Source organism: Pan paniscus, chromosome 23, assembly GCF_029289425.2.
Source record: "Pan paniscus chromosome 23, NHGRI_mPanPan1-v2.0_pri, whole genome shotgun sequence".
In the NCBI taxonomy this organism is placed as follows: Eukaryota; Metazoa; Chordata; class Mammalia; order Primates; family Hominidae; genus Pan; species Pan paniscus.
The window spans coordinates 42389220-42402390 of NC_085927.1; the positions used below are offsets into that span (position 1 = coordinate 42389220).

General features: G+C 43.0%; 1 protein-coding gene across 10 annotated transcripts in view; it reads right to left on the minus strand.

Annotated features, from left to right (window-relative positions):
* Positions 1-13171, minus strand: part of BPIFC (BPI fold containing family C) — a 60850-nt gene that overhangs the window by 38607 nt on the left and 9072 nt on the right. For 2 of the 10 annotated variants that reach the window (XM_055105962.2, XM_063603425.1), the window contains 4 exons: positions 11978-12073; positions 9170-9257; positions 4847-4970; positions 995-1115 (listed from right to left, as the gene is read on the minus strand). In XM_055105962.2, the coding sequence (XP_054961937.1) occupies positions 995-1115; positions 4847-4970 (245 nt within the window). In that variant the 5' untranslated portion in view covers positions 9170-9257; positions 11978-12073. Of the gene's footprint in view, positions 1-994; positions 1116-4846; positions 4971-5493; positions 5611-7307; positions 7426-9169; positions 9258-11977; positions 12074-13171 lie in introns of all 10 variants that reach the window. The other 8 variants (XM_055105964.2, XM_034948852.3, XM_055105963.2 and 5 more) reach the window with 7 other exon arrangements.

Genomic DNA, 13171 nt, shown 5'->3' on the forward strand with positions numbered 1-13171 from the left:
GCACTTTGGGAGGCCAAAGGCGGCCGATCACTAGGTCAGGAGATCGAGACCATCCTGGCTAACACGGTGAAACCCCGTCTCTACTAAAAATACAAAAAAAAATTAGCCGGGCGTGGTGGCGGGTGCCTGTAGTCCCAGCTACTTGGGAGGCTGAGGCAGGAGAATGGCATGAACCCGGAGGCAGAGCTTGCAGTGAGCCGAGATCGCGCCGCTGCACTCCAGCCTAGGCAACAGAGCAAGACTCTGTCTCAAAAAAAAAAAAACACAAAAAACAAAAAACCTCTTGGTTTTATAGAATATTATCATTGACAGCAGGGGAATGATCACTCCAAAGGGTCGAAGTAGCAGGGAATTATCACTGGATGGGTAAAATCTTTAACAATTGGGGCAAATTGTGAATCACAGTCACAGAGAACCCCTTAGAAAAGCTTGACTCTCCCTTGACCTTTAAGACTGAGCTCCAGATGGACAAAGCTATCCTCTCCTTATACTGCCTTTGGGGCTTTTGCTGGAGACTATGGCAGAGATTGTCAGTTGCTGTCTGAACTTCCAATTCACTTTCTTCCCTGAACATTCCTGATTTTATTGGGAATGACAAAGTTGTTTGGTTGGAAAACTAGTTTTCCAGTCTCCCTTGCTAATAAATGTGACCATATAATTAAGTTCTGTCCATTGTTGGTTAGGCAGGATCTTATTAGGGTATGGCTTCAGAAAAACTCATTAAAAAAGAAGACTGACTCAGCTTTTAAGAACCCCTTTACCCTCGTCTCTTCCTCCTTTTAGCTGCCTGAAACATGATGATTTGATGGCTGGAACCGCAGTGGCCATATTGAGCCATGAGGCAAACTTGAGAATAGAAACCAGAGCTAAGGACAGCAGAACAGAAAAAGATAAGAAGGGTGGATTCTGATGAAATCGTGGGGCTTCCATAGAATTCCTCCACTGTTTCCTTTGAGCTTCTTATAAGAGGCAAAATGCTCTTCTTTTTACTTACTTTGAAAAATTGTAGTTTACATAATCAACTTTTAGAAATTCAAGAGACTCAGAACCGCTTAAATCTGGGAGTTTCTGTTCTTTTAGCATTTGCTCAATCATCTTCATTCCAGCTTGAACACCTGTGAAGGAAATAAGACAGTATCTGTTGATAATGACAAAGATAATAATAGCATAATAACATTAACCACACAAATTCAATTTATTGAGTAAGACATGCGCTTAGATACTTAGAAAACGGCAACCCCACAAAGTGGGTATTATTGTCCCTGGTTTACAGATGAAAACTATGGTTCTCAGAGAGGCTAAGGAACTTGTCCAAGACCACAGAGCTAACATGAGAAATTTTCATTATGTCGGGAGGACTACAGAGTTTTATCACAGAACAGTGTGAGAAGAAAAGTATAACATTTTCTTCAGGCAAGGAGCAGTAGCTCATGCCTGTAATCCCAGCACTTTGGGAGGTTGAGGCGGGAGGATCACTTGAGCCCAGGAGTTTGAAACCAGTCTGGGAAACATTGAGATCCTGTCTCTACAAAAACAAACAACAACAACAACAAAAAAAATTTAAAAAATTAGCTGGGCATAATGGTGCATGTCTATAGTACCAGTGACTCAGGATGCTGAGTTGGAAGGATTGCTTAGGTCCTGGAGGTCGAGGCTGCAGTAAGCCATGATTGCACCATTGTACTCTAACCTGGGCAGTAGAGTAAGACCCTGAGCCTCAGAGAAGTTCACTGTTGCCCAAATCATACAGCTAAGAACTAGGGGAGCCAGTGGTCAAATTCAGACACTTCGGCTCCAGAATCTGTGTGCTATGGACAGTTCCAGGAGGTTATTCCACACTCTTTTTTCCTTTCAGATTCTTTAAGCTCAAGAATTTTTGGCCTGTGGTTCTTGGGCTGTAGGAAACTCCTGAACTACATGAAATTCTAATAAAAAACTGTGGGTGAGTCGTGTGTGCATATGTGTCTCATTTTTGAAGGGAGAGAATCTACATTTTGACCAGATTGTCAAAGGATCCTGATATTTTTAAAAACTTAATAACCACTGCTTTTGTTTCATCCTGGAATAACTCATCAGCTTCTTTATATGGAAGCATCACACAACACACTTCTCTGAGCTCATTGGGGAAAAGAGACCTCTCCCACATGAAAGAGCTTGAGAAAAGTAACCTCCATAGTTAATGAAGAACATTTACTTTCACCCTTTTCAAGGAGGAAATATTGCCTTTATCCCCTTATTTTGCAGTTTAAGTTCCTTTCCAGTTATCCTATCCTTGTTGGGGATGAAGAAGAGCAGGTTTTATCCTCTAAAATGCCAGAAAAAAATATTGCAATATGGTGATGCAAAGACAGATATAAAGGATGTGAAGATAGAGCCAGAGGCACTACCAGAGAGCTTAGGTTTGAATCCCAACTTTGCCACTGAATAGCTTGTGTGACTCTGCAAGTTACATAGCTTCTCTGTCTCTTACTTTCTTCATCTATGACAATAGTAACCTTGGAGGGGTCTGTTCACACATGTGAAAATGACAGTAGCTGATACTTGTTGGGCCATATTTGCTATGGCCAGACAGCATTCTAAGCGCTTTATGTATGTTAATTCATTTATTTTCCACAACAATCCTACGGGTATGTACTATAATTTTCATTTTCATCTCCATTTTTTTTTTTTTGAGACAGAGTCTCGCTCTGTCACCAGGCTGGAGTGTAGTGGTGCGATCTCAGCTCACTGCAACCTCTGCCTCCTGGGTTCAAGTGATTCTCCTGCCTCAGCCTCCCAAGTAGCTGGGACTACAGGCGCATGCCACGATGCCCAGTTAATTTTTGTATTTTTAGTAGAGATGGGGTTTCACCATGTTGACCTGGATGGTCTCGATCTCTTGACCTCGTGATCCTCCTGCCTCGGCCTCCCAAAGCGTTGGGATTACAGGTATGAGCCACCACGCCTGGCCTTCCATTTTAAAAAATATCTTGCAGATATTACTAGTAACAGACACATCAGATCTCTTACTAGAAAATGTGGAGGCATAAATCATTGATAAAATTTTAAAAATACCTAATTTGTATTGACTGCCTGTCTATGCTAGGACTCCACATACGTTCTCTCCTCTCTTCTTGGATCCTCACAGCAACCCAGTGACGAGGTGTTATTATCCTTGTTTCACAAAGGAGGCAGCTGAGGCTCAGGGAGGTTCAGTAACTTGCCCGAGAGCCCACAGCTAGTGAGCAGCATTATCCAGAGCTTGGAGGAACAGGGAGTAAATGATAGAGTGCAGGTTTCAAGCTCCGGCAGCACAGACCTGAATTCATATTTGCCTGAGTCCCTTACTGCTGTGAGACTTGGGAAATGTCATATTCCTCTATAAAATGACAACAGCTTATTTGTAGGGTTGTTGGTGGAATTAGATCAACACACAGCCCAGAAAGCACATTCAAAGAGGCTGGCCATGGTAGATGCTCAAGAAATGATTCTGAATTCAAAGGCTGCCCTTCTCCACTAGCCCATGCTATATTTCCTGTGGGTGGGATTATAGCCCATGGATGATCCCGTTTGATCCTCACCTCACACTAAGTGTAGGTAGGTAGGCACCATTTTTATCATCCCATTTTCCATATGAGAAAATCCACTGGCCCAAGGCCATGTATCAAGGAAAGCAACAGAACTGACATTTACAGCCATGTGGATAGACTTCAGATCTGTTCTTTTAATGACTCTGCTCCAGAAGGTGAAGAAAAGAACTGCACAACTTTAATACTGTTACAAGATATCTGTTTCTGATATGTATTTCTATGCACATCAGCACATCAGTATAGTAACAAGATACACACACATGCATATACACATACATATATTCCTGGTACGTATTTCTACACACACCATTGTCCACATAACATTTGTGCAAGATGGCTCAATTTTAGATCTCCTGCACTAGATGATGTACTAGCAGAAAAACAAGGAGTTGTCTCTAAATCCTTCTTTCTTCCCTCTCTCCCTCCCTCCCTCAATCCTTCTTTCTTTCTTCCTTCCCTCCCTCCCTCCCTCCCTTCCCTCATTTATTTATTTTATTTTTTCTGGTACAGTAGAAGCATTTCTTAGTTAGGCTTAGTTAGGTATTTCTTGGTTAGACTAGCAGTGCTTAGGTTGACTGCTTTAGTTAAAGAGGACTGAGAAAGCTCCATCATCAACCTACCTTTAGCTAATCTCAAGTAAAATTTCACAGGAGAAAACAGGTCCATATACTTTGATTTTTGCAGTCCATTCCCTCTCCACAATCTGCTCCCACCTCATCTTAGCCCAAGGAAAATCACATCCCAACGTTTGTCTCTCCCTAGTGTTTATAAATGTTCTCTAAAGGAGTGGCTTTTAACCTTTCAGTGTTTCAGACTCCTTCGCACATCCAATAAATATGAAGGAGCCTCTCCTCAGAAAAATGCACAGTCACCCATATTACATTTTAACCCAATTTTAGGGGATTCTAAGTCCCTTTTGAAACCAAGCCCTTTCTGAAGCCCCAAGGTGTTACTTTTACTTTCAAATTTCCTTTCCTGTATCCTACCAATGTGTCTTATTTGGAACCCTCAGATGTTCATTATGTGTATATGTGGGAAAGAGAGAGAGAGACAATGAGAATCTGTGCTGTGTTTGGACATGCCTCCCATCAAGTTGACTATTTTTTAGGCAACGCTTTCTTCGCAGCCATCTTAGCAGTTTCTGCATAAGGTACTGGATCACCCCACAGTACAGCGTGTCTCAGTCAGGAGACAGCCCATGTTATGAGCTGTTCAGTTTGGGTCACAGACCCCACCTAGTGGGCCTGAGGTCTGGCTTCTGAAAACATCCAACTCACCATAGTCAAGTGCCCTCTGAGTAATCCTTGCCTTGATTCCAGGGTAAATGGTCTGAGAGGATGAGACATAGAGATTCCACAGGAGGAAACATCCCCAGAGGACTGGGATTGTCTTTGTACACATCTGAAATTAACCAACAGTTAAGGTTCCTGTATTATTCTTGACTTTCTCTTTGGTCAATTAAATCCAACATTTCTAGATTTTCTCATTTTTACTGTTTACTTCCAGAACTCAATACATCCATCCAATCCATCCATTCATCCATCCATCCATCCAACCATCCATCTGTCCATCCATCCATCCATCCATCCATCCATCCATCCATCCATGCGCTCTCCCACCCATCCATCCATTCATTCAGCAATCATTTATTGAACACACCAGCATGTGTTCTAGGTGCTGAGGGTGTAGTGTTGACCTACACATGGCCCCTGACCTATGTTTTTCACAGACTAGTAGTGAATATGCATCCTTCAGGGCCAGCTCCATGTCCCTCTCTGTGAAAACTTCCCTCACCAAGTCATTTTACCCTGGGCTCATCACACTCTACTCTGGGATCCCACCACACTTTACACAGTGCATATGCGTCCATTAGAACATCTGATACACGATGTTGTCTGTTTGCAGGCAGGACTTCTCCTCTTACCCTGGTTCAAGCCAGTACCATTTCACATAGATTTTTGTGATAGCCTCCTTACTGGTCTCTCTGCTTCGGCCATTGCTCCTTTCTGGCCATTCTCCACACCACAGCCAGAGTGAGCCTCTTAAAATGAAAGTTAGATCATGTTACTCCCCACCCCCATTAAAGCCCTTCAGTGGTTCCCCATCTTACTCAGTGTAAACGCCAAAGTCATTTTATCAGCTACAAGGTGTAGAGGGCCTTGTAGCTGATGGAATGACCCTATGCCTCCACTTCCTCATTGACCTCTGTCCTTAACACACACACCTGGCTCTCAATCCCAGCATCACTGGCTAACTTGATCTTTCTTTAATGATCTAAGTAGCCTGTACACCAGGATCTTTGTATTTGCTGTTTCCTCTTCCTGGCATAGTCTTCCTCAAAGAACCCGGTCTTGCACTTCTTCAGATAACTCAAGTGTCGTCTCAGCAAAGTCTTTCCTAGCCACTCAATGCAGAACATGGACATCTTCCCTGTGGCCCTGTTATTATGACTCCACCGTTGCTTTATTTTCTCCAAAGCACTTATTATCATCTAGTGTAGTATCCAGTTACTGATATGTGTACTGTCTATCTCCTCTGCTGGAATTTTTAGGCTTCATGGGGAAGGACTTCATCACTTCAGCACCTTGAATAGTGACTGGCACACAGCAGGCATTAGGGAACTACTGAATGGCAGACGGAATGAATGAATGAATGAATGAATGAAGTCTCTTTCACAAGCTGTGAATTGGGCCATGTGTACCTTATGGGTTCTCCAGCACCTGGGGAAGCCCTTAATCTTAGTATACGCCATCTGGTATTGTGACTGTCTTTTTACTTGTCTATCCCTTTGTCATGGGGATTGTGTCTTACTTCTATAACTCTGGAGTCCAGTACAATACCTGGCACATAGTAGGCACACAACAGATTTTTGATGAAATAAACATTCTCTGCAAAGAGTGGGACCACGTCTTATTCACTGTTATATCACCCATACTTGGCATACATGAATGATTAACGTATGCTTGTTGAATTAATAGACCAAACAAATTAATGGCATCCCATTTTCTTGATAGATGAAGCACAGGTCCCAAAAGCAGCAGTAATTTGGGTTTCTTTTAATGAAAATAAAGTGAGTAATATATTCACAGGCCTTCTTTCTAGTTTGGAAGTTACGATCTGGGTGAGCTATCACTGCTGCACTTACACATGCAAAAGACTCACAGGTGGCAGGTACCACTGCGCTAACACACAAACATGAAACAAATCAAGGAAGGCCCAGGAAGGTGACCTTGTGGATGTGGTCAGAGAGGAAGAAGTAAGCCAGGTGTGGTGGCTCATACCTATAATACCAGCACTTTGGGAGGCCAAGGCAGGAGGACTGCTTGAGCCCAGGAGTTTGAGACCAGCCTGTGGAACATGGCAGGACCCCATCTCTACAAAAAGTAAAAAATAAGGCTGGGCACGGTGGCTCATGCCTGTAATCCCAGCACTTTGGGAGGCCGAGGTGGGTGGATCACGAGGTCAGGAGATCGAGACCATCCTGGCTAACATGGTGAAATCCCATCTCTACTAAAAATACAAAAAATTAGCTGGGTGTGGTGGTGGGTGCTTGTAGTCCCAGCTACTTGGGACGCTGAGGCAGGAAAATGGCATGAATCCGGGAGGCGGAGCTTGCAGTGAGCCGAGATCATGCCACTGCACTCCAGCCTGGGCGACAGAGTGAGAATCCATTTCAAAAAATAAAAAATCAAAATAAAAAAAAAAACTAAAAAATTAGCTGAGGATGGTGGTACACACCTGTAATCCCAGCAACTTGGGAGGCTGAGATGGGAGAATTGCTTGAGCCTGGGAGGTGGAGGCTGCAGTGAGCTGTGATCATGCCACTGCACTCCAGCTTGGGCAACGGAGCAAGATCCTGTCTCAAAATAAAATAAAATAAAATAAAATTAAAAAAAAAAAAAAAGACGAAACTGTGAGAGCCATGTGTTTAGATAGAGGGAGGGGTCAGGCCAGGTGGTCAGGTAAGGATTCAGAGATGAGTAGGATTCAGAAGCAGCCTGGGTGAAGGAAAAGAGGTCATTGTAAGAGGTGGAGCCCTTGGCCAAAGTAGGTGAGAGGTTTGATTAAGGGGGGTGAGTAGGCTTTAAGGCGAGGCCATGGAGGTGGGAATGGGGCAATGTATATAAAGGGACTTCTAGAGAATTTGCTTGAAAAGAACAGAGCAGTCTGATTAGGGATGGAAGTGTCCAGGCAAGGCCACTGCTAGCCTATCTTGGGCTTTTGTGTGAAATGGGAAAAGGCGCCCCTCTGGAGAGATGCCAGCCTCTTGGCACAAAGTGGAGCCAGTGGAAAGCATTTTAGGAAAACCCCACACCAGTGTATGCAGCTGGGTGTGAGGTGGAAGGGCTATCCTATGTATCCATTGGGCTGGAATTCTGTCTAGTGCACAAACTCCCCAACTTACACAGGGGGCCTGTGCTCAGATTAGTGAATGCTTATGTGGGTATTTTGCTGGAGGCCAAAGGTTTAGAAATAAGGTCTTCACCTGTCTGTGGGTAAGTTCATCTTCAGGTCTGAGAAGGCTGGCTGGGTCAACCTGCTTACATCTCTCACCTGATCTCCCAGGAGCCCCCTCTATACCCCATCATCCAGCCAAACTGAAATACTGGTCCCTAAACACACGCCACGTTTTCTGCCTAATGCTATTGCCTATGTTTTTCCCCTCTGCCTATGCCTGCAGAAACTGTGCATATCCCTAAGGCCCATTTAAAGCACCATCTTCTTTCTAAAGCCATTTATGACTTCCCTGAGTTAATTTCATTTCCTTTTAACCCTTGATCAAAATACATATTTATTCATGCGTGTATGTTTCTTTTCTGGCTTATGATTTGCCTTCCCTACCAGAATATAAGTGCCTGAAGGCAGAGACTGCAACTGGTTTGGAGGTCCTAGGTCTGGCTCAGTGCCTGGGATAGAGTGAGTGACTGTTAAGTGTTGGTAGAATGAATCAATGGTAGAATGAATAAATGAAGGAATATCCCTTACCTTACTCTATCATGTATTACACTTCTTTACAGAGATGGTTAACAAAGTATTTATGTACTAGTAAACTGCAGGCATCCATCGAAACAGATGTTGGCCACAGTCCTGGAGCAGGGGCCAGGAAGTTGAGTGCTAGATCATGGGGAGGACAGGGGATGTCTTACAGGAGGGGCCAGAGTAGTTGGGGGCACTGGGAATAGGAGGGGGACACTCAGAGTATTGGCTCCTTACCCTTAGCTATTAAGGCATTTTGGTATTTTACCACTGATATGGCCTTATGAATCCAGCGTGATATTTCAGCCCTAAAGAGCTGGTTTGGGTTCTACAGGACAAGTTACAGAAGGAAACTGGGCAGCAGTGTTGGGAGCAGAGCTAAGAAAGGATGACTTGAGGGTGGTCAGCGTGCAGACAGCACTAAGGGAAGCACAGGGAAATGGGAGGGTTGAGAGCTGAGGGGAAGGGATTTGGGTAGGAGAGGAGGATCTCTGGCCAAGCAATGAGTGATCTGAAGGTTGGAGGAAATGTGGTGAGTGGGATAAGGGGGTGTAAAGCCCTCCATGTCCTGGGAGGCAGAGTGACAGTAACAGCATCTTAACACTCTGAATGGATGCATGTACCTCCTGCAGGAGCTAGATCCAGCTGGTCTTCTGCTGTGCTGGGCCTTTCTTGATCCTTTAGTTGCCCTTGGAGGTTAGTCAAGGTGTCCTGGAAAGGGGGATAAGTAGAGATGAACTATGGGAGTGAGGAGAACACTTCTGGGACTCAGGTTAGTGGCTGCTGACCAACTGGTATAGGAGCATTTCCACATTTTAACATATGGCGAGGCCAAACTGAAAAGCAGTCTTGCTAATATCACTGCCGGCTAAAAATTGTAAATGGATGTGTTATGCCAAGACAGGCATTAGAGAGATTTTTGTTTTAAAAGAGCAAAAATAGGTCGGGCGTGGTGGCTCACGCCTATAATCCTGGCACCTTGGAAGGCCAAGGTGGGTGGATCATGAGGTCAAGAGATCAAGGCCATCCTGGCTAACATGGTGAAACTGTCTCTACTAAAAATACAAAAATTAACCAGGTGTGGTGGCGCACACCTGTAGTCCCAGCTATGCGGGAGGCTGAGGCAGGAGAATCACTTGAACTCGGGAGGCAGAGGTTGCAGTGAGCCGAGATTGTGCCACTGCACTCCAGTCTGGCGACAGAGCGAGACTCCATCTCAAAAAAAAAAAAAAAAAAAAAAAAAAAAAAAAAAGAAAAAAAAGAAAAAAAAAAAGAAAAATATTTTCATAGCAATGGAATGCAATGGGAAAGAATGTTAAGACCAAAATGTCTGTACCTATTAGATTGTGTGCAAATTAAGGCAGACATGATATCTCTCCCTGGCACATGGCAAGACCCAAATTAATATGTGCTAACTGATCAACTGACTGACTTAAAAGATTCCAGTCAACTAAGAAAGGTTCTACAAATGGTTAGAAAAAAAGGAAAAACCAAACCATCATATATAATATAGAGCTCTCCATTTCCATAGTGAAAAAAACATAATAAACCAAAGAAGAAATATTACTTGTGAATGGAATAACAACTAAAACAATACATTTTTATTTCTTTACCCTTTACAAAACTCACAGTTCTTTGAAGTGGATGTTCTTATTATCTTACTCCCATTTTAGACACGTGGACATGTAGGCTTAGAGAATCTGATGACTCGTCCAAGATCCCACAGTAAGTAAGGCACCTGGGAACCCAACCTTGTTCTTCTGGTTCCTAATTCTAGTGTTGATGAATTTATTTTTATTGAATGACTCGATACATGCTAGGGTTTTCATTTTCATCTGGGAATTTTAAATAGGAGTTGCTTGACACCATTTTCCTTTTTGTTGTTGTTGTTTAAAAGTTACTCAATTTTTTTTATTATACTTTAAGTTCTAGGGTACATGTGCACAGAAAACCAAACACCATTTTCAAGGTGGAAAAATTCAATAAGCATCTAGAAACGTTCAAGCATCACAGTGCAAATCCCTTCTTATTTTCTTGGACACAACTGGAGTTTTAAATTCCCTGCCAGCAGTAAAACCTGTTTTCCCTTCTTGGTTAAAAAAATTTTCTGAAGTGGTACACTTTGATGGAGATCCAGGAATCCAAAATTACAGGCAGGAAAACATATTTTTCCTCTAGAAATTTTATGAGTGAAAAAAATTACTGGGGTATGAAGGGGTGAATTGTACATAACTTTTCATTGAATTGTTCAGTTACGATGATAACTTATGGGCAGGGGAGGAAAGGAACCTTGTCAAGCAAGGTGATGACTACTAAAAGGTTAAGTAATTTGGCTGACAAGTGCAGGCAGGGCTAGTTGCCTGTTAAAAGGATCCAAGATCACTTAAAAACCCCACCAGCAAGTTATCTATTTTGTTGCTTCTGGGGAATTGCTTCTTTCCAAGATTCAAAATCTCAGTAGTCATTATTTTTCCATACAAATACACAGACAGAATAATACTCCTAAATTAAATGGTCCTTGTGTGAGTCATCCTGACAGCTAAGAAAATGCCAGTCCAATTTACAAAACACCTGAAACTCACAGATGGTCCTACTACTACTGCTCCTTGGCAAGAGCTTTGACTGACTCTGGAAAAACTGATTAAGGGAGTAATGAATGAGTAAAATGTAGCCTTCAAAGCAGAGGCGCAGGTTGAAAAAATAAGTTCAACAGGTTTAAAGAAGTCTAAACTAGAAGGGTATTCCGACATATTGGTTAAGACAAAATGACTGTACATAAGAAGTCTAAATCGACAGGTATGGAACGTGGGCAGAATATTTCAAGGGATCCACTCCTCACATCTAGTTTTATAGCAACATCTCTAATGACAAGGACCTTGAGAATTCATAGCATGTCTTTTCCCCAAAACTCTATGCCTAACACCAACAAGTTCAACAGTCCAGGCAAGTGGGTGGCTAGTTTTGCTCTGGCAGGATCTAGGTCACTGATGTGCTTTAAGACCTGCCTTGAAAGCACAGAGATTATAACAACTCCTTAGTCCTAACCATGCTGATTTTGAGAGACAAGATAGAATTTTCTGCCACTGTGCTGGGTTCCCGTCTGAAATGGAGGCAAAAATAAGTCCAGATCACTGAGCAACCCTCTTAACATTGTTCCATGATGCAAAACTAAGTACGTGGTTTAAACCAACTCTTTTCTCTTTCTTATGGCTGTTTAGCTGTCACTAAAGCTTTTGCCTAAGAAGCCTCCAGGTGCGCATATGTGACATCACACAAACAAACAAACAAAGATACAGAAAAATCTAGGCAGACAATAATAATAACCCAGGATATATGACAGCTGCCTGTTCGAAGTGTCCTACCAAATCTGGGACATCTCCAGTTTGGAGATCATGGCTGGCAGAGACCCGAAGTTTGTTCATGAGTCTTACCTCAAGCAGAGGAAGTGTCCAAAGCTGGAGAACACCTTCGATTCTCTCTGCCTTTGAAGCTGATGTGTTCTCCACCTTGTGCCTTAAACTCAGCTGCTGAAAAGCCAAGATAATTAAGTCTGACTCATCTCAGTGGTGAATTTTTTTAATGCCTCTTTCAAAATGTGATACATAATTGCTTCACTACAATTACCCAATGGCATGAATGAACACTACAGTATCTACCTAGATAAACAGACAGTGCCACCTATGCAATAATTATCTTCCTGCAAAACACACACACACACACACACACACACCACTTGTGAAACTGTGATGGCTACTTTACCAAAATGATTGAAAACGGTGTTAAACTGCATTGGAAGAGGAAGAATTTTCCTGTCTGGAATCATAAGCTGGTTCCTTCTGGTCAGGGTGCCTGCGGTGGATGGCTCTACTACTGCCCAGAATACCTTTGGGACTTGTGGTGGATCATCAGATTCAGTCTGAAAGCATGAGGCTTGACAATTGGGCTGACCTAGTTACCTTATCACTCAGGGTAGGACCTCAGTTGGCATCTCTCAGTGTCCGTCCGCTCCTTTTCAGAATGTTAATGACTTACTGTTCCAGCATTCCTTAAACCTAAGTTGGGTGGGTGGGTTCATCAACTATTATGCAACTTAACATTTTCAGATTCCAAACTCCGGCCCTACTCTCATCTCTGATAAATGCATTTTAGTTAATGTGTTTTATCTATTTTTATTTTTATTTATTTATTTTTTGAGATGGAGTCTCACTCTGTCACCCAGGCTGGAGTGCAGTGGAGCGATCTTGGCTCACTGCAACCTCCGCCCCCTGGGTTCAAACAATTCTCCTGCCTCAGCCTCCCGAGTAGCTGGGATTACAGGAGTGCACTACCACGCCCAGCTAATTTTTTGTATTTTTAGTACAGACGGGGTTTTGCCGCATTGGCCAGGCTGGTCTCGAACTCCTGACCTCAAGTGATTGATCCACCCATGTTGGCTTCATAAGTGCTGGGATTACAGATGTGAGCCATCATACCCGGCCATTAATGTATTTTAGATGGCCAGGGATTTGATTGTATGAAGTTTTTGTTTTTTTTTTGAGACAGTCTCACTGTCACCCAGGCTGGAGTGCAGTGGCATGATCTTGGCCCACTACAACCTCTGCCTCCAGGGTTTAAGCAATTCTTGT